Raw genomic sequence first — 26,997 nt, forward strand, 5'->3', positions numbered from 1 at the left:
TAAACTCTTGGGTTTTCTTTCACATAAAAATAAGTGGAATTTTCTTCTTATTGCACATGATCACTTATTTATGACCACAGTTCTTCAGACCATGTGAACTCAAGAGAATGGTATTTATACAAAGATTTTTTTTTTTTTTCAAAATAAAATTTACATGGAAATGAATTTTGAAAAGGCCTTTTAACTGTGGACTTCTTTCTAGGTGCTGTCGAGAAAATTATACGCTTGAACAATCAAATAATTATTTGTACACTTACTCCTGTGTCGATGGAGTGGCACACCGTATACACAGCAAATCATATAGAACCATCAGTAGAATCATCATAAAAATTCTACATTCAGGACCTACAGACAGTGCAACTCATATTAGCCAGAAAGATGCCTCTTATAGCTAGACAGAAAATGCAGCTGACAGTACAACACAGATGTTAGAGCAGAGTTGCTCCTCTGTTTTCTTTCGACATGGTGCACTTCGAACCCCTGATTTTAGCCATGCTCTAAATCAGGTTATCTTAGCAGCAAAGAAAGAAAGTGTTCCTCTAGAAAGATTTTTTTTTTTTGCCTAGGTACTTTAATTACTAGTGGATAAAAAGCTTTTAAAAATGTATATATGTCCTAGGCTCAGGACATCTAAGTTGTATTACATTTATGATGTTAACACAAATATATGAATACAAAAAAATACTATTACTTTTCTTGTCATAAACAAATTCTAACTTCAGAAGGATGATTGCTTTGTTTTGTTCACTTTTGAAAGGCCTTTACTCAGTCACTCTTGGGAGTATTAGGTTAGGTTCTTTACAATTTACAATACATAAACAATATGTAACCCAAAATTAACATAAGGTAGGGTAGAAGGTGTTCTTGTTTCCTCATTATATTTTGCAGTTTTATTACCTTATATGCTTTGAATTGTCACACAGTTTTCTGCTTTTCCAGCACACTTTCTCATTCAGCATCTGTCCTTCCTGTACCCAAATGGGGCCTACAGGAAAGCTGGAGAGAGATTTTTTACAAGGGCATGTAGTGATAGGACAAGGGGCAATCGCTTTAAGCTGAAAGAGGGGAGATTTCGATTAGATATAAGGAAGAAATTTTTCACTCAGAGGGTGGTGAGGCAGTGGAACAGGTTGCCCAGAGAAGTTGTGGCTGCCCCATCCCCGGAAGTGTTCAAGGCCAGGTTGGATGAGGCTTTGGGAAACCTGGTGTAGTGGAGGGTTTTCCTGCTCATGGCAGGGGGGTTGGAACTAGATGATCTTTGAGGTCCCTTCCAACCCTAACCATTCTATGATTCTATGATCTGTTTTAGACTACCAGCATAGCTGAATTTTGTTATTTTCTGTTCAGGAATTTTGAGTCTCTGTAGGACCTATTATATTATTTTGTTGTCCACCTTGTCACTGGTAACATAATCCAATCTATGAATTTAATTAACCTACTGTTCTTTCTTCCAGATCATTAGTTAAGATGTCAAATAAAACTCTGCTTTACACTTTTTCTTTGCTTCCTATCTTTTGGATGTTTTTTTATGACTGGCACGCACTCCAGGCTGTTTTTCTCCAGTTACAATTGGCTCCAAAGCAACCTAGAATATTACCTGATCTCTCTGTATTTCCAAGTAATTTAAAAGCATTCTTAAAAATATCAAACCAAGTACTGTTGTGTCAGTCTTCAAAATAGATCACATTTAGCAACAACTCTTGAGACTTGTAAAAAATGGCCTCTGTCCTATCCTTTTTACTGCATCCTGAGCTTGAGACACCAGAGCCAGTAAATGCTGTATCTGCCTGCATGAAAGGAGGCCAAATACATGTTCCTCACACATTCTTGGTCCCAATTTGTGTGCCCCTTGGGATCGTGTCTCCCTCTGTGATCTGTCTAGCCCAATTTCTCTTCCTCTTTTCATGGATTTGATTTGTCATCCCTGTACTGTTTCCTTCTTTTTGGTGATGGACACCACCCAGATTACACCTGAACACAGTCTTTCCATCTCTCAGATAAAGAAACTTGCATGTCTTTGGCATTATCCAGGCTCAAATGCTTGAACAGCCATTTTATTTTCCATGCGATGTTTCCCGTTTTAAGAAATGCCCCTTCTCTTCTGAATCCTCAGCAGAAACTGCTGCTCTGTGTATTTCACACAGACACTGGGAGAGCCATTTTAGTACTAACTCTACAGCATTCTAGTTGGAACATTATCTATAAGATTGCATTATTATTGGTTTCTCTCCTTTTTCTTCTGAATTCCCTCAAAAAATCCCCAGCTCAACACCTGTCTATGTTGCAATAGCTTCAGCAGCTACTTTTCCTTGTTAAAAATTATTTAAGATCCTCAGTATTTCTCAATGCCCTACAGACAGCTTCCAAAAAGGGGTCCAGTCAGCTCCAAAACACGTTCAGACTCTCATCTGGCATTACTGATTGATATAGTTGGTGCCATTATTATGTAGCTCTATAACATTCTCTGCAGTCAGCTGTAAATTGTTAAATAACACTTTTTGGCAGTCCTCTGAAGACAGTTTCTATTTGCATTGATATTCAGGCCAAGGATTCTGTATTATCAATCCATAAAATAAAATGCATTCAAGTAATGCTAAAATTATGTCATAGACAAAGAAGAAAAGCAGATGGATTGAAAGTTATAGTGGCAAAAGGTTATTATTATCTCATCCTCTTAGATCTAAAAGTGACAGTCCCAACTCGGTGGTGTTACTCTCTGTGTGAAAGTAGAAGCCTTGTAGCCAATCAGATACAGTGACACCAACATTTTAGGCAGGTCAGAGATCTCACCCTCGTACAGAGGGTTGAATGCTTGGCATATGCTTGCTAACCAGAAGATCTTTACTATCTATGGAGATGATACAAGATGTTCACCCTTAACTGTCACGGGAGCCCTTAAAAATATTGGTAGACTGAGTTACTCACAAATCAATCCTGTAGTTATCCTCCCATCCAAGCCCACCATGAGGCTTTGACCCGGGAGCACAGGACTGGGAAGGGCTGGCAATAAAGAAAGGCTGATTATGATACCTGAGAAAGGCCCAGTCGGCCATAAGACTAGCACAGAGTAATTAGATATCAAATCTGGCAGGCAGGATTACACGATATTTTAACAATTTTAAAAAATACTCCAAACTTATCTATGCAACTCTCTTTTAATTAAAATTGTGTCATCCCTGATCCTTCTGCTTGCTGAAGACTTTGCTGAGAGATATTATCTGGCCTTATGGACACATGCCAGTTGAGCTAGGACTGATTTACTCAAATAAACAGATGTGCTAGGCAGCCATGTTTATCCTTCTTGTCAAACGCTTACTGCCAGAGCCACTTTGTGAAATAGCAATTCACGAAACACTCTAAGGAATTCCTATTAGCTACAGGAGTTCATTAAAAATTTCTGCCTGTGGAGCAAACACCAGAGTAATGATTGACCCATCATGTTCTCATGTGAGAGGGAATATTTTAAATTAGCAAGGCTCATTCTTTTTTACTTAAATTATCTCTGAATCTTTATAGGCACCCTTTTTTGCCAAGTATACTTACTCATTTCTTTTCTCAAACTGTTGTTCTCTTTTGGTAATTGGTACAGCCTTAGATTTAAAATCCATGAGCAGAAATTATTGTTATTCTGTTACAAATCACTATATACTATCTTACTAAAATGAGTTTCATTTCCCATCTTTCAGGTGTGTTACAACACATATTATACATGAAGTGTTATCTTTTTAAAGGTTCTCTAAGCCTGAGAGAACCCGAAAAGAATTTGCACAATATTGCGAGCATTAATAGTAAATTTTACCTAAATATTGATGGAATATCCTTCGCCACTGTCAAGATGTGTTAGTTTTCACTCCTCAAAATCACGCTTTTGAGGCTAACTATCAAACCACTGCTTTGCTGCTCCTGTCCTTAAAGAGAAGAGTCCTGTTGGTGTTTTTAACAAACGGCATATGTCAATTACGATGAGTAAAGGGGTAAACCTGTACTTCCTCGTAATGTCAGAGTTATATTTGGTTATTAACTGCAGATTTACACAGCTTGTTGCGGGTGAAAATAAAAAATGCTGAAGCTGTATTAACACCTTCAGTCAGGACGCTTTTAACTATTGATGTTCATACTTATGATCTGTTGTATATAGAAATTATTAGCTTTTTTGCCACTATTTTAATTACTTTTTCACTGTACTTGTCTCATTATTTTCAGTGTTCACCTCAGGATGCCAATAACAACAGAAGGACAGTTCGGTAGCTACATGGATAATACAGGAATACCTTCCCCATCGGTACTGAAATTATGCTCTCTGATGGATGAAGCTAGGGCACATTCCCTTGTTAATTGAAGTATGTCTCTGCAGATCTCGTGATATGTGCTCTGTAAACTGATGTCTGTTTTGAGGTTTCAAATATGGATGGAGTTATGGATCATATCTCATTGAAAAAAGCTAGGAAAAGACTGTCAATTTGGACAGCTTGGAAACATCCAAGCAGCACAAGTCTCTTACTGTAAAAGGTACATAGTATACGGAAACCCTCCTGGCAGCTGGCAAAATTCTTCATGAGAGTGTATTCTCAGCTTTTCTGCAAAACTGCACACGAAAAAACCTTTCTAAATTGTTTCTGCACTCAAGAACTATAAATCCATCCAAGTCTGATTACAAACACCAGGGTAAGGATACCAGGCACAGCACTGTATTAGCTTTAGTTAAAATAACAAAGATTTCTATCATTGAAGCAGAAAACCAGATAACAACTAGAAACAAGAAGTAGGGATCTGAGGCAAAGATTATTTAGGATAGCAGGAATCTTTTTTGGTCCTCACTAGGCTTAACATCAGGCCTACATGAGCCCATGAATGTGCATGTACACGTGTCCCTGTGGTGAAAAGGTCATTTGCTCTTGTAGAGATTCCCAAGACAGCTCCGAGCAAGTCGGTTTATTTACACAGCAAGGGGCTCTGCAGAGATTCTAACCTGGATCCCAAATGCAGCAGACATACACTAGTGCAGCCCTGCACTCGGGCTATTTGGGATTGCCTTTCTGATACAACTGTGCTACTTAGCTGGAGCCACCTCAGCTGACAACTGAAGAGACTCTGCGTCCCGCTCTGCTGCGCAGTGAAAACACACTTGCATTCCTATTACGGAAACACTTTGGTTTCTTATGGATGGAGGAGATTATATTTCGGTGATCTCTTACGTAGATAAGAAATTATAACAAATCCCTCTTTTTCTGCAGTGCCTTACCAATAGCAAGCTGATGATGCCAAATGTAATCCATAAATCCATGAGGAAATATTAATAAATATCCCAAGACACATCTCCAAATCATTTTTGTATAAAACACCTACTTTTCCTCTCACTTTATACTCCTGAATCCAAGGAAATTGTAAGAGCAAAATTAGATCCATTGTGTCTTGTATTCAAGGTTCAGTAAATTACATGATCAAAAGTGAGAACTCCACAACCTGTTTGTCAAAACTATGTATATACAATCTGCCTGCTTTTGCTGACAAGCCTATCATCAAATGAACAAAAAACTTATTTATTATTCTGGATTTGAACATTACTTAAGCTGCTCAGCATTTAATTCTCAGTGGCATCTCTTCGCATTTGGCTGTACAATTAATGTATGGTGAATAGCAGCTGGCACTGTGATAAGAGGCTTTCTTTTCAGAACAAGTGTGTGCTGGTCAGTGTTGCTTTTCTTCGCTCTGTCCAGTAGACTGTCGAATCTAAGGACCACATATACTAGCATAAATGCTTCAGCATTATAGCTGGCATAGACTGACAGTGAATTCTATAAAAATGTGACACAGGGCTGCCACAAAAGGTCTTATGCTGTTCCTGTGGCAGACTCTTAAACCAGAGGAACATGGATGTGCCAGGAACTCTGTAGATATCTCTTACAGACATTTTGGATGGTTAGTGTGGATACGCACAGCAACCAGACAAAGCATTGGGAGGGGAATTTTAATCAATTTATCCACAAAAATTACTCTCATGTCATTTAAGATATGCGTGCTTCAGTTTCTTGTGGACCTTCCAGTCACTTATTATACATCCATTACTTAACAAATAGCAGCCACTCCTAACCACAGTCTCTGAGAACCATCATAAACAAAATAATGCAAAATTAATTAGAAAAAAATCAGAAAGTCAGGAAGCTGTAAAAATAAACGGACACCCTCCAAGCTGAAAGTCACCATAAACGCATGAAGGATGAAAAAATAAAAGCGGAGAGGAAAACTTCTAACATTAATATAATACAAATCTAACTCATACTCATGCCAAGATCTACTAAAAAGTCTATCATGCCAAAAACCTGAAAAAAAAAAAATTTACCTTTAGAACAAAGGACTGCCCATAATTCACTTGCAAGATTTCAGAAATACATATGTTTAGTACAGTATTGCTTTCAAGGGAACTCAAAAGCTAAAGCTGTGTTGGCTGGAATAATTTATACTTTGATTTGAACCCCTCAAATAACTCACTCCCTTAATTACTGTCTTGTCTGACAGGGAATCTTGTGAATACATATTGTTTGCTTTAGTCACGGAACATGTGATGATGCCTTTGACAAATAGGGACACTATTTCATTACATTAAATCTTACTTTCAGACTTAAGAGTTTTCTACCTCATTTGTCAATAAAAACCATTACAGACTCCTGCTATGCTATTGATCCCACTCCTAAACAGGAACTCATATGAAGATTAACCTGAAAACAGCCATAATTTAAAAATACATCTGACAAATCACAATGGATCCCATTCAGAGCTGCTCATCATTGTCATGTAACAGCCACCCACTTGTAGATGAATCTAAATAGATTTTCTGTACTGGAGAATCTGGTCATTAAGCATTTACCAAGGAAGAATTTGAGAAGAAAAAAGCAAGTCATGTTAACAATATTTGCCAGGCAGGCTTTGAGGAATGATTCCTCACACATATAACTTTATAACTTTACTACTGTTTTTGAAATTCTGCATACACCTAGAAAATTTCCTATGGCCTTTAAGTGGTTCAATGCAATTGCTTTATGCCAAGGAGCCATATGAACTATCATCATGTTCTCAAGAGATACTTGAATACTTGAGCTAACAAAATCTCCTCTAGTAGTTTACGGAGTGTGACCTATGGCATGCAGCTAAGCAAAACTGATTGTTCCAAGTGTGATGCAAAAATATATATGGAGATCTATATACATATATACCCACCATGTAATGTTTCACTATGGGATTAGATTAGTGGATTCAAGAGGTTGGTACTGAGATGCCTCAAAATTCCATTACATGTAGCTTGTGAGATTTACTTTGGAACAGGTACAGCCCGATTCCTTGTGATGAACATCTGCACTATGCACATGGAGCAAAGCTTTCTGAAGGGAAGAAACTTCAGATGCATGTTTGTGAAGTGAGGTGGTCCACAGACTGGTTGGGAACTTAATGTCCGCCATCCAGAGCTGGAGCATATTTGAAGGGGTTTTGACACACAGGTTCTGGCTTAGCTTTCTGTGCAAAGGATTTCATTTGCATGTATTAAAAACACTTCTGCCCTGAAAGAGCATGTTCAGGGCAGCCCAGCATCTGGGCATTCACTTCAGAACTGCGCTATTGCCCCAAACCAAAGTGTTAATGCAAGACACATTAATAAATGCTAACCAGTTCATTTCTTCTGAAAGAAGAAACAAACTCAACAACACAGGCTTAAGACAACAGAATCACTTGTCATCAGCTGACTCAAAATACACTGCTGGAGATTTTTGCACAGCTATCCCTGTACTGAGCTCAAACACCCATATTTGATTTTAAAAAGTTCCAAGACGTGTATCAGAGCCTTGACTTTAAAATATCAAAAGAAGCAAAACCCTCCACTTCCCTTCCTCCAAAAACTAAAGACGTTTGGTTTACACACTTATTCCTAAAAGCATAATTTTTCATTACATCACTAACTTAAAATCTACATGTACCTTCAACTCTGGATGATAACACTCTTCTCCACAGATATTTTCATGCTTTTTACATTCTAATGAGATACACATTCTATTACTTTTGCTGCTCCTTGGAGTCTTTGATGAGGTACACCTCTGCCATGCTTTACGTAAGAGTTCATATCCCAGGATAATGCCATTTGGCTGTCCTGGTGATGCCCAGTTGATTTGAAGAGATCTACAATAAGCAGAAAATTAACATCTGTTAAATCATTAAAAGTATTTATGCTTACTTACATTAAAGGATTAGCATACAGTAGTTCCATTTTATACTAGTTCATATGGAGTGAAATATTTTGAAGTGTCCAACATGTTCCTTTGGATGGTGAATTTCACAGCTGCTTTAATAACCGAAAGGTGTGAAAGTTTGAAAAAAATGTCAATATGTGCTAATACTCTGGCAAAATAAATCACACACGCAATCAAAGTCCTTAAAGTTTACTATTTAAAAGACATCTCATTTATACTTCTGGATACTTATGTGTAATAAACTTTCTAGCATTTTACCTGTTTCATTTCAGTAGTAGGAGAAAGAATTCAGTATACCTTCCTGGTGCTACAGCAAAGATGTACAAGAACTATTGTCACAGGTGGCATAACTGTTCCATTCTTAGATAGAAACTTGGTACAGCGTGGGCAGCTGAGAGGCAAAAGACTACCCCCTGCCCCCTCAGCTATAGCCAGTGCAGCTTACTCACGTTTTCAGTCACTATTTAGGATAGATTTGTATTCATCTTACCTTTTCTCTGCATTCAAAAGCATTGTACAAAAAATGTACGTTACGTTGAAATGAATTAAAAGAAAGAATTCATCACAGCAACAGTAGGCACTAGTTCTCTTCTGTACTCAAATATTTTCATTGACACAGAATTAGAAGCAAAAAATGCAAGTGTTTATCACAAGTAAGACTCAAGACTTCTGACTTTGAGTGCAAAAGTACGACTGCAGCATCCCACAAAAGACCGTCTGTAAAACAAAATCCTGTCGTTGATTTCAGGTTTGACATCCAACCGTCATCAGTTTAAGGAAGAAAGTATCTTAGGGGAAAAATCATGTTCAACTGTAGCATGCCTGTCACTACCATAAAATGTGCAAATGTTGGCTCCCAAATCTCACTTAATGTTACAATTTAAAAAAAGAAAAATATCAAAAGAGATGTTCGAAAGAGAAATTTTCTCTTTTATAAAGTACGTATTTTACATTGGTATTTCAAATATAAACATCTTTTCTTGCATAATCACTTTGGAATGTTGCATAAGAAATAAATTTCTTTCACTATGACTCTCTTTGGTAGAGAGGAGATCCCAATGCTACATGTAGATCAATATGAGGACGGACAACATTGTATAGTATATACGTAGGCTACAAGTACCTCTTTTTAATCTCCATGTCCCCATTATACAGCCACTGTCATAATAGCAGTGACATCATAAATTATCATTAATTTAAAGTGAAAATGTTACAGTGAAAACAGCAGCTGCTGAGAAAAACTCTGACATCTTAACAGAATAAAAATAACTGAATTATTATTTCACTTCCTTGAGGTATAAAAAGAGGAATACACACAGCAATAAGCCTCTGCAGAACAGGAATTAATGTCTCTTATGAAGGACTAACTTCATAGGTGACTTGTAGAGTCACCATTATCATTCCAAGGTCTTCATCTGAACCATAGCTTTAATTCCATATTCCATACATGGCTATTTTGTATTCACTACATATTCTACCATAAGCACATGAACACACTGTCCCGCATGTACACACGTCTACATTTAAATAACATTACAGGACCTAACTTAAAAACATAAAAGCAGGAAAATATATTGTATAAGCTTCAGAAAAAAAAAAGATAAAAAGAAAAGGAAAAGAAGGGTAGTACTTCAATCTTTATAAATGCCATTGTAACGGTCTCCCGGTCTTTGCACAGTATAGATCACAGGAGCAGAGAAAGCATTTCCAGTCATACTTTTGAATGATTTGCTTTCTGCAAGTTTCATTCAGACCCTCAAGGGTATATTTTCAAAGTATTGTGCCAGTTTTTACAGTTTTGCAAGTCTTATTTCTCTCTAAAATAATTTCAATTTAAGCCTAAGAATTGATGCAATGATTCAAACATTTTGTCTTTTCTGCAGAGCTCAGCATGTATATCTTTCTTTTAACAAGCAATCACTTTATTATTATTCAGTTTATAGATACACATTTGGAGTGGACATAGCCTGTTACTGTGTCAAGGTGCGGCTGCACAAGAAAATTATGTGACATGGGAGTTCACTGATCAGTACCACCGAAAGGGTAAAACTCAGTATGACCTTCCAATAATGACTCACAGGTAAGCAGACTCCTTCACCATTTTATGAGTGTTTCAGTTATGTCTACACCTTCTGATGCTTGTCACCCATGGCAAATTGTGGTGGGTTTGAAAGCAGCACAGCAAGAACAATCCATAGCTCAGTTTAAAAAAAAATCAGCAGGGTTTTCACAGGATTGCAGAGGCTTTTTGACAGCCCCCCATCTCAACAAATACTCCAAGCTGAGCTAAGAACCTTCACTTTAGCATGCATCCAAGTACATCACGTATGGAACATTTGATTCAGCCACAGAAACATGGGGACAGAGCCTGTCCACTCTCTCCTTCTCTTTCTCTCCAGTTACTCCTTCTCAGGTAAACTGGAGTTGTGTCTATGTTTGTAAGCACCTACTGCCTAAACTACAGAAGACAACTTGCAAATTCTGGTCACAGATGGAAGTACAACACCTGCCATGTGGTGTACAGTCCATTTGCCCAGAGGAAACTTCATTTCAGGCATGTGCCATTTATGATAGTTCAAATGCTGGATGATTCCCTCCGTGACTGCTGTCAACGTGGCGAAAGCACTGAAGTAGGGCACACCTCCCAGAGAAAAGGCAGCCTAACCAGGTTCACAGAAAAGAATTGCTTCAGACTACAAGGTCCATAAGGCACTGCAGCACTTCCAGGAGATTGGAATGATTTCAAACTGATCCACAAAGTGGTATTTGCTTTTGGTGCAACACAGGAAAACTGAAATCCTTTGGCATGTGAACACAATTCATTCCAACATTTCCAGGTAGAAAGTGTTATTTTTTTATATCCATGAAAAATATCAGTATTTCAGGTTTGATATAATATCAGACACGTTTTGGTGAATGAGGCTTTGGAAAAGAAATTCTGGGTTTTGCCTTCTTCAAGTATCCATGCCAGCTTCGACTATCCATGAGCCATGAAAAGTACTCCTCCTGATCTTTTTTCCTCAACTCAGTAGTAAAGGTTTAACCATCAAGATTAAGAATATAATAAGGTCTCACTTTTGAATCCTAAGAACAAATGTTGTATTAATCTAATCAAATACAAGGCTTAAATTAAAAAAATCGCATCATATCTAAGATTCAATGACTTTACTTTCAGGAGCCAAAATTAAAAAAAAAATCACAGAAAAATGACAAGATTCACACAGCATTCTTCAGATAGGGAACATTGCTATTATTAATGACCAATGGATGAAATACTTTCCCTGTCAGATGATCACATATACTGAGCAACTGCTTCAGCATTATTGCGCAGGAGTGAACTACCTGATGCGTCGTAGACTGCAGTGCTGACATAACTAGAGAGGCGGTATGAAACAGTACAAAAAGTCTGATAAATAGCATTGTACTTCGATCATTGCTCCAAACTTCACGAAATCTTTCTGTGCCTTGTTTTTCCCATTACTAAAGCAGATAGAGCAATCAGATTTCCTCTGCGGGAACACTGCCTCAGACACTTCTGGTAAAGTGCTATAAAACTAAGCATACTTGAGAATCCTGACTTTGTATGTTGCTTGGACACCCAGGTTGGACATGACTCCACTGCAATCGTCCCCAGTATTTCATGTTTATTTGCATAGTTATGAATCCCTTTCTTTATTTGTACTTTCCACCCATTTTCCAAGTATGGAATATCAGATTTACTGGTTTTTAGTTCTCCAGATCCCCTTGGAGAAATCTGCACTACATTGTCTCATCTTCCATTCCTCTAGTACTAAGACCAATTTAAAGGATATTTTACACAGCACAGTAGTTTTACACTTTCATGTTTGAGCTCCTTTAGAACTCCTGAGCAAATACCATCATCCCAACAATTTATTACTATATGTTTTATCCAATTGTTCTAAAATCTTTCTCACTAACATCTTAATTTGAGATAGTTCCTCCAGATCATTCACCCACGAACAGCGTTTGATACAGAAATCTTCCCAGGTTCCATGCTGCTGCACATCAAACTAAAAAATTTACCTAGCTTTTTTCCCATGGCTTTACCTTCTTTGAGCTTTCTATTACACCCTGACCAGGGTTTGTGGTTCCCCCAAGGTGCATAAAGAGTCCTCTCTTCCTTCACAAAGCTCTGAAGGATTTTCCCTGGTTTATGCTAAATGGTGTTTTCAGAGTCATCAACCTTTTAATTAAGCACTGAAGAGAATTTCTGAAAGGGTTCATTTGAATTGTGCCTCAGTTTTTTGAAAGGAACAAAGCTGCTACTAAGTATTGTTATTAGGAGAAAAACTAAGCATGCTGTATTACAAGGAAGAAGAGAAAGAAGAAAAGTATTTTAAAGAGAAATTAACTATTTTCCAACACACCATGAGAATTTAATCCACTACACAAACATTAAGTCAGAATCCACATACATACAGTATTCAGAGAACTTTTTAATCTGTGCAATAAAATACAATACTTCTCTATAGAGACAAACTCTGAGGTCTTAACCAAAAAAAAAACCCCAAAAAACCAAACCCCAAAAAACCCACCCACAATCAAAAACCATACTTGATATCAATAGGATTTGTTTCTACTTAAAGATGTCCAATGCCACCTCTTTCCGAAAAAAACAAAACCCAGACAAGAAACATAACAAACCAGAACCTGACTTAGGACTTCAGGACTGGGTCCCACAGAAGGCAAAGGCAGGGACTGGGAGAATGAAGAACCGCCCACTGTAGGAGAAGATCAGGTTCGAGACCATCTAAAGAACCTGAAGGTGCACAAGTCCATGAGACCTAATGAGGTGCATCTGCGGGTCCTGAGGGAACTGGCTGATGAAGTTGCTAAGCCACTATCCATCATATTTCAGAAGTTGTGGCAACCTGGTGAAGTTTCCAATGACTGGAAAAGGGAGAACGTAGCCCCAATCTTTAAAAAGGGAAAAAAAGAAGACCCAGGGAACACAGGCCAGTCAGTCTCATCTCTGTGCCTGGCAAGATCATGCAGCAGATCCTCCTGGCAACTATGCTAAGGCACATGGAAAATAAGGAGGTGATTGGTGACAGCCAACATGGCTTCACTAAGGGCAAATCCTGCCTGACTAATTTGGTGGCCTTCTATGATGAGATTACAGCATTGATGGATAGAGGAAGAGCAACTGACATCGTCTATCTGGACTTATCTAAAGCATTTGATACTGTCCCACATGACATCCTTGTCTCTAAACTGGAAAGACATGGTTTTGATGGATGGACCACTCGGTGGATAAGGAATTGGCTAGATGGTCACACTCAAAGAGTTGTGGTCAACGGTTCAATGCCCAAGTGGAGGCCAGTGACGAGTGGTGTTCCTCAGGGGTCAGTACTGGGGCCAGTGATATTTAACATCTTTGTTGGAGACATGGACCATGGGATCGAGTGCACCCTCAGCAAGTCTGCAGATGACACCAAGTTGTGTGGTATTGTGGACACGCTGGAGGGAAGGGATTGCCATGCAGAGGGACCTTGACAGGCTGGAGAGATGGGCCTGTGAGAACCTCATGAAGTTCAACAAGGCCAAGTGCAAGGTCCTGCACGTGGGTCGGGGCAATCCCAAGCATAAGTACAGGCTGGGTGGAGAATGGATTTGGAGCAGCTCTGAAGAAAAGGACTTGGGAATGATGGTGGATGAGAAGCTCAACATGAGCTGGCCATGTGCGCTGGCAGCCCAGAAAGCCAACCGTATCCTGGGCTGCATCAAAAGAAGCCTGGCCAGCAGGTCGAGGGAAGTGATTCTGCCCCTCTACTCTGCTCTCATGAGACCCCACCTGGAATACTTCATTCAGCTCTGGAGTGCCCAACACAAAAAGGACATGGAGCTGCTGGAGCAAGTCCAGAGGAGAGCCACGAAGATGATCCGAGGGCTGGAGCACCTCTCCTATGAAGACAGGCTGAGAGAGTTGGGGCTGTTCAGCCTGGAGAAGAGAAGGCTCCGGGGTGATCTTATAGCAGCTTTCCAGTACCTAAAGGGGGCCTAGAGGAAAGCTGGAGAGAGACTTCTTACAAGGGCATGTAGTGACAAGACAAGGGGCAATGGCTTTAAACTGAAAGAGGGGAGATTTCGATTAGATCTGAGGAAGAAATTTTTCACTCAGAGGGTGGTGAGGCAGTGGAACAGGTTGCCCAGAGAAGTTGTGGCTGCCCCATCCCTGGAAGTGTTCAAGGCCAGGTTGGATGATGCTTTGGGCAACCTGGTATAGTGGAGGGTTTCCCTGCCCATGGCAGTGGGGTTGGAACTAGACGATCTTTGAGGTCTATTCCAACCCTAACCATTCTATGATTCTATACTATTTTCTATTTGAAGTTTGGCATTATAAAATAATCATTCCAGGACTGCGACCTTTTGTGCCAAGTTTCAGCCTGAAGCTGAGTTATTATCTGTAAGGGGTAGAAAAGTAAGGTATTTATAACAGCTCCAGTGGTATAACCTTCATTAGAACAGTGTGGATGGAGCTGCTATCAGAAAGACTTCTAAGAAGTTGGTGGGTGAAATTATAATTTGTGTCATGCAGCACCTTGAGGCAAATTTTAAAACAATTATTTGTGAATGCTACAAAGACATTATCCTAGAGCATTCTCATCAATAATACAGCCCCCCAAACTGATTCAGAAGAGGGAAAACCGCCATGATTCCAATTAAAGACAATAAACTGCACAGTATGTATTATATCTTGGGTATCCCACGAGTCTATACTCTAGAAATGCCTTTTTTCTCTGTCTGATGACAGATATGTATTAAAATATCCTCTTGTCTACACAAACTGTTTTTTTTTTTCCCCAAGCTTTTTCTTTTATGGAGGATAAATAAGGAAAATTCATATTCAGCCCAGCACTTGCTGAAGCTGTCAGCTGTAGTGTTTGTCATATTTCAATCAAAGCTGAAGCCAGCCAGTCATTTTTATACTGCACAATCCCTACATACTCGAGGACCAGAATTAATGAATTAGCTATTGATTAAATTCCACTCTAGCAAATCCACCGTGGCAAATAAATGAACTACCCGGGGCACGTGTAGGCCACGGCCAGACATGTCCGGGCAATCGATCAGTAGTTAGTATTCTTTTGGGATATAAGAACAGCTGATGATAATATGACATGTAGGAAAAGGCAGCGTAGAAACAGAGTGTTTCTGGCTGAGCAGATTATAAAGTAGGAACGCATTTTTGATCCTTTTGCATTCATGTGTTATGACATATTTAGTCTATATATAATAGCAGAAACATGCATAAGTGTTTGCAGTACAGACAATACAGACAAAGGCACACATAAGTTAAAGCCAAGGGCAAAAGATGAGATCCTGAATTGAGTTCTTATCATCAAACAAGCTTTGACTATATCTGTATGTGCGACAGAAAAATAGCAAGCTTAATTTCGCCCTTATACAGAGACAAATGCTGAATTCAAGCAAAATGTGGAAATGATAAAGAGCAAACCAAAGTCCTTAAGAGAATGAAGAAACAAATCCATTCTGTTGGCCATTTCTGAAAGCTCAGATGTTAGATTTTTGTTATTTAAAAAAAAATAAATTCTTTCTATAAGAGAAACACTGCTAATGAGTATACTACACCAGAAGTGTAATAAAATCACATGAATAATAACATACACACAGGAGGCTAATGTTTTATTGGTGGTGTAATTCTGAAAAATGTGCTAGTGAGCTTAGTTTTAGTCTGTATTTGAAAGATATTAACTCCCAAAGGGTCATTGTATATGTTACTATTTGGCTGCTTCTAAGGACTGCAAATCTGATGCTCCCTTTACAATTAAGAAGTTTGCCCATGCCTGTAAATGTAGTGGATAGGCAGATTGCAAACAGTGGTTCAAGGAGACATAGATATGCATGCCTTTTAAGATAGCTTACTAATTCTTACTGTTGTGATAGGTGACTTCTTTTTGCCCACAATTATTCTAAGTTTCCATTATCAGCATCGTGTTGCTCCCCTGAGCATTAATCTTCCTCTTCTTAACTGACAGCAAAATGTGATAATTTTCATTCCTCTACACTTCTTCCCTTAACCGCTTCCACTTATGCTTTATTTATTACCACAGCACAGTGATACCCAAACGGGTGTGTACAATCAACCAGGGGTGAGATTTCTTCAGTTGCTCTTCGGCCCAAAACTCCAAGACCAAAAACGCTAACCATGAAAAATGTTTTCAAAGTGTACTCTGAATTCTTTTATGCACCTTATTGAATTGAGAGAAGACAACCTTACGTTGAGGTCCCCATTCCAGCCACAAATCGCTCTGATATATGAAAGCCACCTATAGCATAGTACCTTGAGCCAATTACGTGAATAATGGGTGCTGACAGCTGCTTTGGCTCATCTTCCACAGTTGTAATCTGGGTCCCATTGCTTGTCACACAGGCGTACACCGTGCAGGCTTCAATCTGATGAAGAACAACATGAATTTAACATACTCAGCTGCAGAAATTATTCAGCTCTGCTACTTGCTTAGACTCCTCACTTTACCCAAGATTTTATTCTTTTTTGTTTAACAGATTTCACACAGCCAGGAAAATATCACAGCTTTGAGATAAGTATACCTACCAGAGATACACTGGGCTGTACCACATTTTTCCTCATCATTTTCAAAAAAAGGGTACATGCAGCCCTCTGGCACTAATTGCTGTTCTCTATTAAATTATCACCAACAGAATCGCAGTGAATTTGTTTTTCTGTATGTATACGTAGAATCTGGTACACAACACTGAAAAAAATGTACTTTGATTTGGGGCCTTGAGTAAGTTTTCTACACCTACCATATATTCTGACATAAAGATAATTTTTGCTTAATATTTTCTATTCCTTCATGTTTATTCTACAAAATTAAAAGTGCAAAATGCTAATATCAATCATATACTTTGTTATGAAAAATGCCACAGAAATAAAAACTTATTCCTTCAATTCTGGGTATTAAATTAAGCAGAGGCAAAGTGAAATAACTAGTGAAGGATGGTAACATTGTTTCCATATCGTCAACAGAGAAGTTGCCCCTCCAAAAAAGAGCACCAAAAAAGAAAGATAACACAGTAAGATTACCAGTGAGATGCACACGCATCCAAGATATTATTGTTTCCAGGACAAGAATAAAAAGAATCAAAAGAAAACAAAACCAAACTAGCTTATTTTGGTTTAACCTATCACATTGAGGCAAATACAAGTCCAGTATAAAGACTAGGAAAGCAGAAGAGAAGAATAATTAACATCTCAAGCAACGGAAGGTGGCCATGGTAAATTAATATAGAGGGTCTATAAGTGAGGCAGTACACCGAATTTGCATTGTTATTGAGAAAAGACAAATGTGTTTCCAAGCAGCATTCAGAAAGTCATATGTGTATTCATGGATGGAGGTTTGCTGTTTCAGAGGGGCTGGAACATACAAATCTGTTACGGTATGCCTGCCTGTGATGTTTATTTATGGCATGTAGTAACTGGATGCAAATTTTCAGAACAAAACATACGTGGTACTACTAAGTCTTTCTCATATATAATGCAAACCAAACTTGAACAAAATAGATAGGCATAGTTACATTTAAGTGTCAAACTGCATTTCGTGAATATATTAATACTTCATAGAAATATATTATTTATTCTTTTATTATTATTATTGTGCACACAGTATTTTGCCTTTCATTAGACATATGGATAGAGAAGTAAAGATAGAGATAGAGAAAGGGAAAAGCAAAGAAAAAATATCATACTTATTGACATAAAAATTACTACTATGACTTCAGAGATCAGCTCTGCTCTCTCCTCAGAAGGATAAGGAGAAAAAAAATTATAAAAGGATGACAAATGCAATATCATTATTTCTCTGTGCTAATATATTATGCATGCCTGATGTTTCTAAAACAATTGCAATTTTCTTTTAATGAGTAGGAGTAGAATCTTTGCCTCTTTGTAATATATGTTGAGGCTTTGCTAATGTTGTAGCACAGAGCATTTAGGGGAAAGTAAATGGAGTTTTGATGGTTTGAAAAAAAACAATGGAAATTTGTACTACGAAAAGTGTACACAGACCTAAAATATGTTGAAAAAAAATATGCCTTGTATGTACATGCACGTAAACATCAGTGCAGATATACATCTATGTATGTAAAGAAATTAATGAAACTATATTCCATTTGGAAATATATACATATTTTATGTAAAATTAAAGCATATTACACAACCCAGAAAATATACTCTAACCTGTATATCGTATACAGTGAATGGAGACAAATCTGTTAAAAGAAAGGATCCCGGCTTGTTCATTCCAGTCTTGTACTGCTTATTATTTACATAGATAGAGTACTCTGTGACAACACCATTTGGGTTTGAAGGCGATGTCCAGATGACACGTACAGCTGTACTGTTGATGATGACAACCTCTGGAGGGAACATGCCCTCAGGCTCTAGAAATAAAGGAAGAAACTGAATAAACTCCAGCTGTCTCTGCAAAAGCACTTGTTTAACCAAATGCAGATTAGTATTTAGGTTTAGCAAAGGGTTCACTGCTTATCTGCTTTCCTCTGATGAAGTTATCACAGTCTGTAGTCTTCTGTAAATTGGCTTATTATACTCTCAGTTAGAAACCATGAGAGCTGATGGTAAAATGCTTTATACCAGCAGCATAGTGTCAATCATCAGTAGTATGTGGCCAGTGAGATATGATGATAAATTATTCACCCATCTGCACTGCCAATATGCAAACATTATTTTTATGTCTCCCCAATCCTAATCCTTCCAAAAAAAAAAAAAAAAAAAAAAGCGCAAAAGAAAGCATTTTGCTTTTAAAGCAAAACCTGAGACCAAAATACTTTATGTCTGGTGGAACGTGACGTTATCAACCTCATAGCTGAAGCACTATGAAGCAATATGCAATATTGTCATTATGTAAATGGTTTTGAATGTTGATTAGTATAGGTAATGATGAAGCCTAACACTTATTTAAAAAAAAAAAACCACCAAAAACCAAATTAAAACCTTCCTTAGCATTAAATTACATAATTATCTAAGCATGTCAGAAATAACTATGGAAAGACCTATTTTTATCATAAGAACCCATCTTTACCAGTTGAAAAATTGTCCTTGCTATCGATTCTATTTTATAAACAAAAGGTGCTGACCTTTGGCTTTAGAAAGGAAATGGAATCCTCACTTAAAGTGCTTTGCTAATGACCTGGAACACTTGCTTCTGAGGTAATGATATTATAATGTTTATAATGAGACTTTATAAAGCAAAAAGATTAGATAGACCATTCTTAACACATTTCAGAGTCACGATTATTTTTTTATTTTCTTCCTCCCCCTGCCCCTCCTCCTCCACTTGCCCACTGGCATAGAAATGACTCATAAAGAATTTTCTTTGAGGCTGAACTTCCACATAGAGTTTCTGGTGACTCAGGAAAGGCTCTGTGTATGACTGTCATGTCAAAAGCATATCGCTTCACAGAGCAAATCTTTTAAAAATCCCATTAATTGTTTCTAAATTCCACCATTTATTGATATGAACTCAGTTCCAAACAGTGCACAGAGATAGAAGTATGCAGGAGAAGATGAGAACAAACTGGGTTAATATCTGCTATTAGAGCTTTTGCTTCTGTCTCAGTGGGACCGTTTATTGATCTACCACATGATGACAACCAGCACTTAAGCATTTTAGCGTTTTAGCCCTTTTTCCTTTTATACCGGAAATTTTATAATGGAAGGATGACTGATCTCAACCCTAACAAAAATCAATCAATTTCATTCTCAGATTTTAAGCCAAGCCGCGTTCACTGCTAACCAACCTCCATCTGAGGTAGTCACATGCACAACTTCACTGTTGATGCTGTGGGCTCCGTTAAAAACTTGAAAAAATATCTGATATTCTGTGTTGGGCTGCAGATCACCTATGACTCTAGAGTTTACATCAGACTGGATCCTCAAAGATCTTCTATCATCAGTAGAATTCAAGAAAAGCGTGTAATACACAACATCTCCTTGCAAATCTTGTAGTGCTAAGGAAAGAAAGAAAAAACATTAGGAAATCAACTGGGAAACATTCAGTCAGCACGTTTTTTATCAATAAAATTTATTGTGAAGAAAAAAATGCAGGTCTCTTTTTTTTTTTAAAAAAAGCAAAGATTCCATCAAGTGCCTTCAATTTCACCATTATTAGCAGAGATACAGACTGCACTTCCAAATTTGTCAAAATTGTTAACTGTTCATCATCTTATCTAACACTGGAGAATGCTTTCTTTCTATAGACATCCTCATGATGACAATGTAATCTGTGAAGTAAAGAAACTAATAGGTGAAACCCACTGCTAGCAGTGGTGTGCAGACCTTGCAGCTTGCCACTTCACCCAGATAGAAGGAAGAGAGCAAATCTCATTGCTCTATGGCACTAATTTGAGGTGGAAACCTCAAAGATATTTTTTCCTTTTTGCTCCTTCCCTTCAAAAAACACATCTTTACTCAAACCCAAAAGTACTGAATTCCTGTGTTAGTCCGCTAGCCATTAATAAGGGGCGAGTGTCTACGTCGTAAGTTACATTCAACTTTACATAGATAACTTTTGGCCACAGTGAAAATGAAAAATCTATGTGTTATTTTAGAACAAGCATGGTAGCATCATCTACACGTAAAGCTGTAATACGCTCAGAAGCATTATATTTACAGGGGAAAAAAACAACTCCTCACATTTCTTCCTGAAATGTGTTTTGCCCAGCACTAGCTTCCTCAGTGAAAGGAAGCAAAAAAACAGTATGATTTTTCGGCTACGCCGGTAAGGACATTCACTGGTTGGTGGATAAAAAAGGAATCCAGGCAGGCCTTGCTTCTCCATTTCAGTAACTCAGATATAGTCTGTTATCTCATTTGTCCTTTGTCAAACAGTTTAAGTTCAGATCTGATCAAATGCAACTGCGTTTCCAGTATGCGCAGAGATGAAAACAATAATTATGACAAAAACTTTGAGCATAGATACATATTGCCTTAGATGACACTGTACCACTGAACAGGACTCAGCTAACTGAGAAATAGCATTGATAAAAGCCAAAAGCATCTTTTCAGATTTAATAGTATACAGTTTTGTCATAGAAATTCTTAAGAGTGATATGTTATTTTTATTTTAAGTGGTACAGACGCAAGTCCTAAATCCTTAGAAGCCAGAAATTTTTAGTAGGTTTTCCAAGAAAAGAAAACTAGCAAGGCAACTTACATTAAGGACTCCCAAGTTTTCAAAGAAAACAAGAAAATGATTTTAAAACTAATATTACAAAAAAAATGAAACACGGGTATACAAAGTAGTTAATATCCTATTGTAACATAAGGAGTAATAACACATGATAGGGTTTTCAAATAACAAATGGCCCTGTCTTGGCGTTTAACCTTTGCATTCACAAACATGTATGAAGAAAATTTCTAAGGTATGAATGAAAATAAAACCAGATTGCATTACCTACATCTAGAAGGTCAGAGGTTTAGATTACTAAGGTAATGAACTTCAGTGAGCTGCTTCAGATCTATTACATTTGTCAGTTTTTATAAGCATGCTTACTTCAGGCATGCAATTATAAAATAAAGAGACTGCATTTGTTGCAATTCAGCACCCAGTCCTTATAAAATCATTTGCATGTAAGTCATGAAGAAATTCCCCACTGCTGTATTAGCAAACCAACTAAAGAAATTGGCTAAATTCATTTTAAAGAGCAGAGCAAAAAGAGAGAAAAAGGGAATCCTCTCATCCTGAAGGATGTATATGCAAATTTTCATACAAAGGGATGAAATACACCACAAAGACAACAGAATTTTGTGTACTACAACTTTGTAGATTTCTCATCAGTTTGCATTAACTATTTCTTCACTTTCTCTATTCTCATTCTGCAGAAATAGCATATAATAAATACAAACATGACTGAGAAATAGCAAAACGTGCACATTTTTTTCCCTATTTCTTTCCTCTCCTTTCAAGGACACTTAGGTATATTATAAATCAAGACAAGGACTGTGTTTCCTATGAGAGCTAGGCAGACCAACATAAGTGATGGCAGGTTAACATCTAGTTACTGGAATAAATACTAAGCACACTTACTTGGTTTTGACCATTCCACTTCTACAGCAGTATGATTAACAGCACGTGCAACAAGGATACTTCCTTTCTCTGGTAATCCCGCTAATGTAGTAGCTATCACTTCTTCACTTGATGTATATCCTACCTCGTTGTGCACTATGAGCTTATACTCGTATGTTGTGTACCTAAGACATTATAAAAATAATTAAATGGAACAAAAAATGCAGACGTAGAAAACATTCGCTGTAACCCTTCTGCTTATGCCAAAGTTTTGCTGTTTCTTCCCTCCCTCTCCAATGAGTGCAGCTGCATGGTTTGCACCAATGGAGACGCTATAAGAGGTATCTGTTTTTTGGAAATAATTCAGCACCACTAACATGGTAACAAAAATAAAACATATTATTTCACTTCTTCATAGCTGTAGCTTCTGAGGTGTTGAGAGATTATAGCTCAATTCAATATGTAATTATAGCAGTGGCAATGTGCCAAAATTTGGATCAGAATTTAATCAAATGAGGCTTTTTTCCTCTTTTGGGAAACCCATTGATTTTAACTTGCAGACTCTCATTTGTAAAAGTGATTTACCACACAGCCGAGATACTCCCACTACAAAAATATTTTTTAAAAAAAGAAAAAGTGCCTAGGAATTTAAACTCAGTTAATAAAGTAATTTTCTTCAGAAATGTGAATACTCAACTGACACTTTTATTAAATACTTCATGTATATTTGGTAATCCAAGTGAGTGTCACTCCACAATTTCTTCTCTATATCAAATAGCATATTAATGTATTTTAAGTGGGATTTCGCAATCTCAAAATTAATTCCTTCACAAAAAGCTCCCCATAAAACTGCACAATCACAGAAACACGGGATCATCTTGTTCAAACTTTCTCTGGAGCTGCAGCACTTTATGCTGTCTACAAACACAGTAAAGGAACATACAGTAAATGCCTAATATTTAGAGATTTCTCAACTAAACGAAAAGTGACTCACATAGTAGATTTACTTCTCTTTTTTTGACTGCTTTATTATGGCACCCTATATTATGCAATTAACCAGTTTGATTTTCAAAAGAGCTAAGCCTTCACAGTCCCACTAAGAAGAAATCAGACTAATGAGAACTCACTAGCTCCAACTGTAATGATAAGCATTGTAGAACAGTGACAATACACATAATACATCTTAGTTCCCTCTCTGCTCTTTCTATTGCTTGCAAACATGTAGTATTCTCTTGGACATTGTAGAACAAGTACAACCAAAGATGAATGGAATCTATTCTTGCAATTTAATGACGAGAATTTGAGATTCAGTTTTCGATCCTTATTTCCAACATGAAAGTAAAAGAAGTTTAGCTTAGCCTACTGGAAATGAAAAAGTCATCTGAAAAATATCACTGTGAAAATAGACTTCTGGCAAGAATATAATTTTAAAAAATCACTAACTCTGAAACATGCTTAAAACATGACACAAATAAAAATAGATGCTGATACATGGATTTTCTTTCTGTGAAAAATAAGGCTTGCATCTCTTGCAGCATCTTCTCTCCAGCAGCACACTCATCTTGAGTTGTTGACTGCAAAAACATAGATGCACGTTGCAGAACCCTCCCCAAAAAAAGTGTTAAGGTGTACCTGAGAGTTAGGCACACTTTTCTGGCCATAGCTCGTTCAACCCAAAAGGTCATTGTGCCTAATGACTTGTCGATGAGACCCTGTCAGAATTTATTGCCCCCTCTGAACTGCTAACATAACTGCTGCACAGATCAGCGCTACTACAATGAGTTAAACTAAAACCAAAGGAAACTCTATGTAGAATTTCAAATATGGTTTAAGAATGAAACGGACGTTTGAGCAGGATTGGGTAAAAGAACAGCTCCATGATCAACTATCGCAATGGATGAAAATGAGCAGTGACTTTCAGCAAGTAGGCAGTTGGGAGCCAGAGGCAGTGCCCCTTGGCTTGGTTCCATCTATACAGCAGTCTGGAGTGGAGGCCATATTCTGCTGGTTCACATCGTGCTCAGGAGGGATGCTCACACAGCTTTTATCAAAGTAGAAGTAACGCACAGATATTTTGAGGGACAACAACTGACATGCAGTCCTCATAAAGCGTGCCAGCACACAGACAACACACACATCCTGAAACCCTTCGTGAATGTTTTCCTTTTACCTTTACCTACAAAAAAAAACAATGCAGAACTCATGTTGAATCTTAGGTTAGAAGTTCTTAATGTGTGTGTTTGCTTGTCTTAGAGGTGGTAGCCTTGACTTCGGAATGCAGAAACTAAGGTTGATCAAGAGCAAATGCCTTGCTCTTTATCACGCAGTAGGTCTGTCTGTAACATACTGAGAAACAGAACCCACCTTCCATTTCCCCACTCTCAACACTGCATTTAACTATAACGATGCTAACACAAACCTGCCCTTAAATTAGGTCTGCTGAGAGTGCAATAAATACTCTTCTTGCCTTTGAGATATTAAAGTAATCGTTAATTTGCACTTTAAAACCAGGTAAGAAAAACAATGCTGAAACCAAGCTAGGACTTCTCAAACATTCATTCTGCCTGTGCTATGACTTTGCCAACATGCAAATCTAGGGCATATGTACACACAAATTTAAATGGTTTGATTGCAGCAGCGTATCAATGCTAAAATTTCACAAGATCTTTATTTTCATTTGTTTTCCAGAGCAAAACAATATATGAGTCAAGAATGACAGACTAATAATAAATCCCTGCATATTAGAATGATTAACACCAAAGATGATGACAAAAAATATTTCATTACATAATTAATATGTTCACTACATAAAGACATAAGAAATACTTTGAACTATTAAACATACACTATACAAAATGCCAGCATTTGTTTTTATAGTTTTTGTAATCTCACCTGCTAAGACCCTTATCTTCATAAAACCACTGAGTTCCTGAGTAAATATTGTGCCACAGATTTAAATCTTCAGGGGGATTTGATGCAAGTGGTTGCTGGATTTTACGTCTCAGGAGCTCATATCTAACACAAAAGACAAGCAGAACACCAGGATTATCTCAACTAATGTTATTACACAAAAAAAAAAAAATCTCATGTTTTTTTTTTAAAGTCACACATTATTTTGTTTTTACAGCTGTAAACTTTCTGAGATAAACTTTTTAATGTGTCATGATTTAAAATGTTCAATGACTTAAAAAAATCTACTTTGAAAATAGAAAATTAAGCACTTCCATTTGAAAGAATGAGTTTATTTAATGACTTACAAATTTTAAACTTGTGGAAATGCTATGAAGATCAAGTCCAAATAGCCCAGTAATTGTCTAATACAGAATTGATTGATGGCATCTGATAGGCAGATCGCTCCAGAATATGAAATGACAATGTATCTCTCTTGCAAACGTGCTGAAACATATAGCATTGCTATTACTATTTTACTGGTAATGGTAACTTAAGGGTGCATTTGTGTTTAATGTGTGTTTGCAAATAACCACAGTGTAAATTACGGGTGACAAACAGGTGCAGAATGAGTTAACTGTTCCATCTGTACACCTTAGCAAGGCACCTTTGTATTTGGGTAGACATTCACGATGTGAGCTTGAAAGACTAAACTATTACATCCTGGTTTTAACTGGTATCTGAAGCTGTATTCCTTTCTCTGTTCCAAACAGCAGGTCAGATAAAGCCCATCTTTCATCAGGTCAGCCATAAGACTGCCTGATTCAGAGAACATGCCTTCCACCTATTCTGCATCACTCACTCTTCGTCACCTTTTACACAAAACCTTTACAGTATTTATCAAAGAGTAAACCACTTCATCCCTACACAAACTAAAGAGGATAACATATTTTGCATTTCCTAATCATTCTATGGATCAGATGGAAAACTACACTCTAAATTAAACAAAATTACAGAGAGTCATTCAAAATCTTTAGGATTATGGTGATGTTTTCTTTTTTAAGGCATCAGATGTTTGTACACTTCCTATCAGTTATAGAACCACTCTGGAATTGTTTTCAATGGTGAGCTGCAGTTCTAATGAAACTATAGTTGCAATAGTATTTTCACTGATGCCCAGTGAAATAAGGTCATTTACATATATATTCACTTCAATATGCAACTTGATTCTCTAAAGTGCTGAGCTGCTGTGTATCATCCTTTTCCTGCCCCCATTTTTGGAAAGGTGCTACTGTTAAATTCCAGCCAAAAGTATGTGGATACTTAGGCAGACTCGCACTTTAAGCACTTATTTGTGAAAATGATTCCTTCTGTTTTTAAGCATTCTGCAGAATGCCCTGGTGTGGTTCACCATCCCATCACAATGATCTTTCTCACCACTGAATTCATATGTAATTTGACACGTTTTTTTTTTTTTTTCATGTTGAGATCATCTCCAGTCTGATGAGGAAATGCTGGACAATACCATTCTGGATTGAGACTCTGAATTAAGAGGGTATTTAATACGTACTCCATACAGTGATTTTGCATTGCTTCAAAATCAGAAAACGACTGAGAAGTACTCTTACAGAGAGCTGAGGCTTCCTATGCTCCATGACAGCTAGGATATACATGGGTGACTCCTAATAATTTTCACCCTTGGGTTTGGGGAATAATCTTCAATAGGTACAAACAAGCATTGTGCCACTGACCTTAGTGATGCCAAACCAAATTACTGCAGA

At 37.5% G+C, this 26,997-nt stretch overlaps 1 protein-coding gene across 1 annotated transcript in view; it reads right to left on the bottom strand.

The window, feature by feature from the left end:
* The window catches only part of USH2A (usherin), a 397,560-nt gene that overhangs the window by 90,488 nt on the left and 280,075 nt on the right, over nucleotides 1-26,997 (bottom strand). Inside the window, exons 42-47 of the mRNA XM_086629442.1 lie at nucleotides 25,220-25,342; nucleotides 22,349-22,512; nucleotides 20,061-20,270; nucleotides 18,481-18,683; nucleotides 16,564-16,676; nucleotides 7,968-8,166 (exon numbers count right to left, since the gene is read on the bottom strand). Coding sequence (XP_086485568.1) covers nucleotides 7,968-8,166; nucleotides 16,564-16,676; nucleotides 18,481-18,683; nucleotides 20,061-20,270; nucleotides 22,349-22,512; nucleotides 25,220-25,342 — 1,012 coding nt within the window. The remainder of the gene's footprint in view (nucleotides 1-7,967; nucleotides 8,167-16,563; nucleotides 16,677-18,480; nucleotides 18,684-20,060; nucleotides 20,271-22,348; nucleotides 22,513-25,219; nucleotides 25,343-26,997) is intronic.

The sequence above is a fragment of the Tauraco erythrolophus genome, chromosome 2, assembly GCF_009769465.1.
Source record: "Tauraco erythrolophus isolate bTauEry1 chromosome 2, bTauEry1.pri, whole genome shotgun sequence".
Classification (NCBI taxonomy): Eukaryota; Metazoa; Chordata; class Aves; order Musophagiformes; family Musophagidae; genus Tauraco; species Tauraco erythrolophus.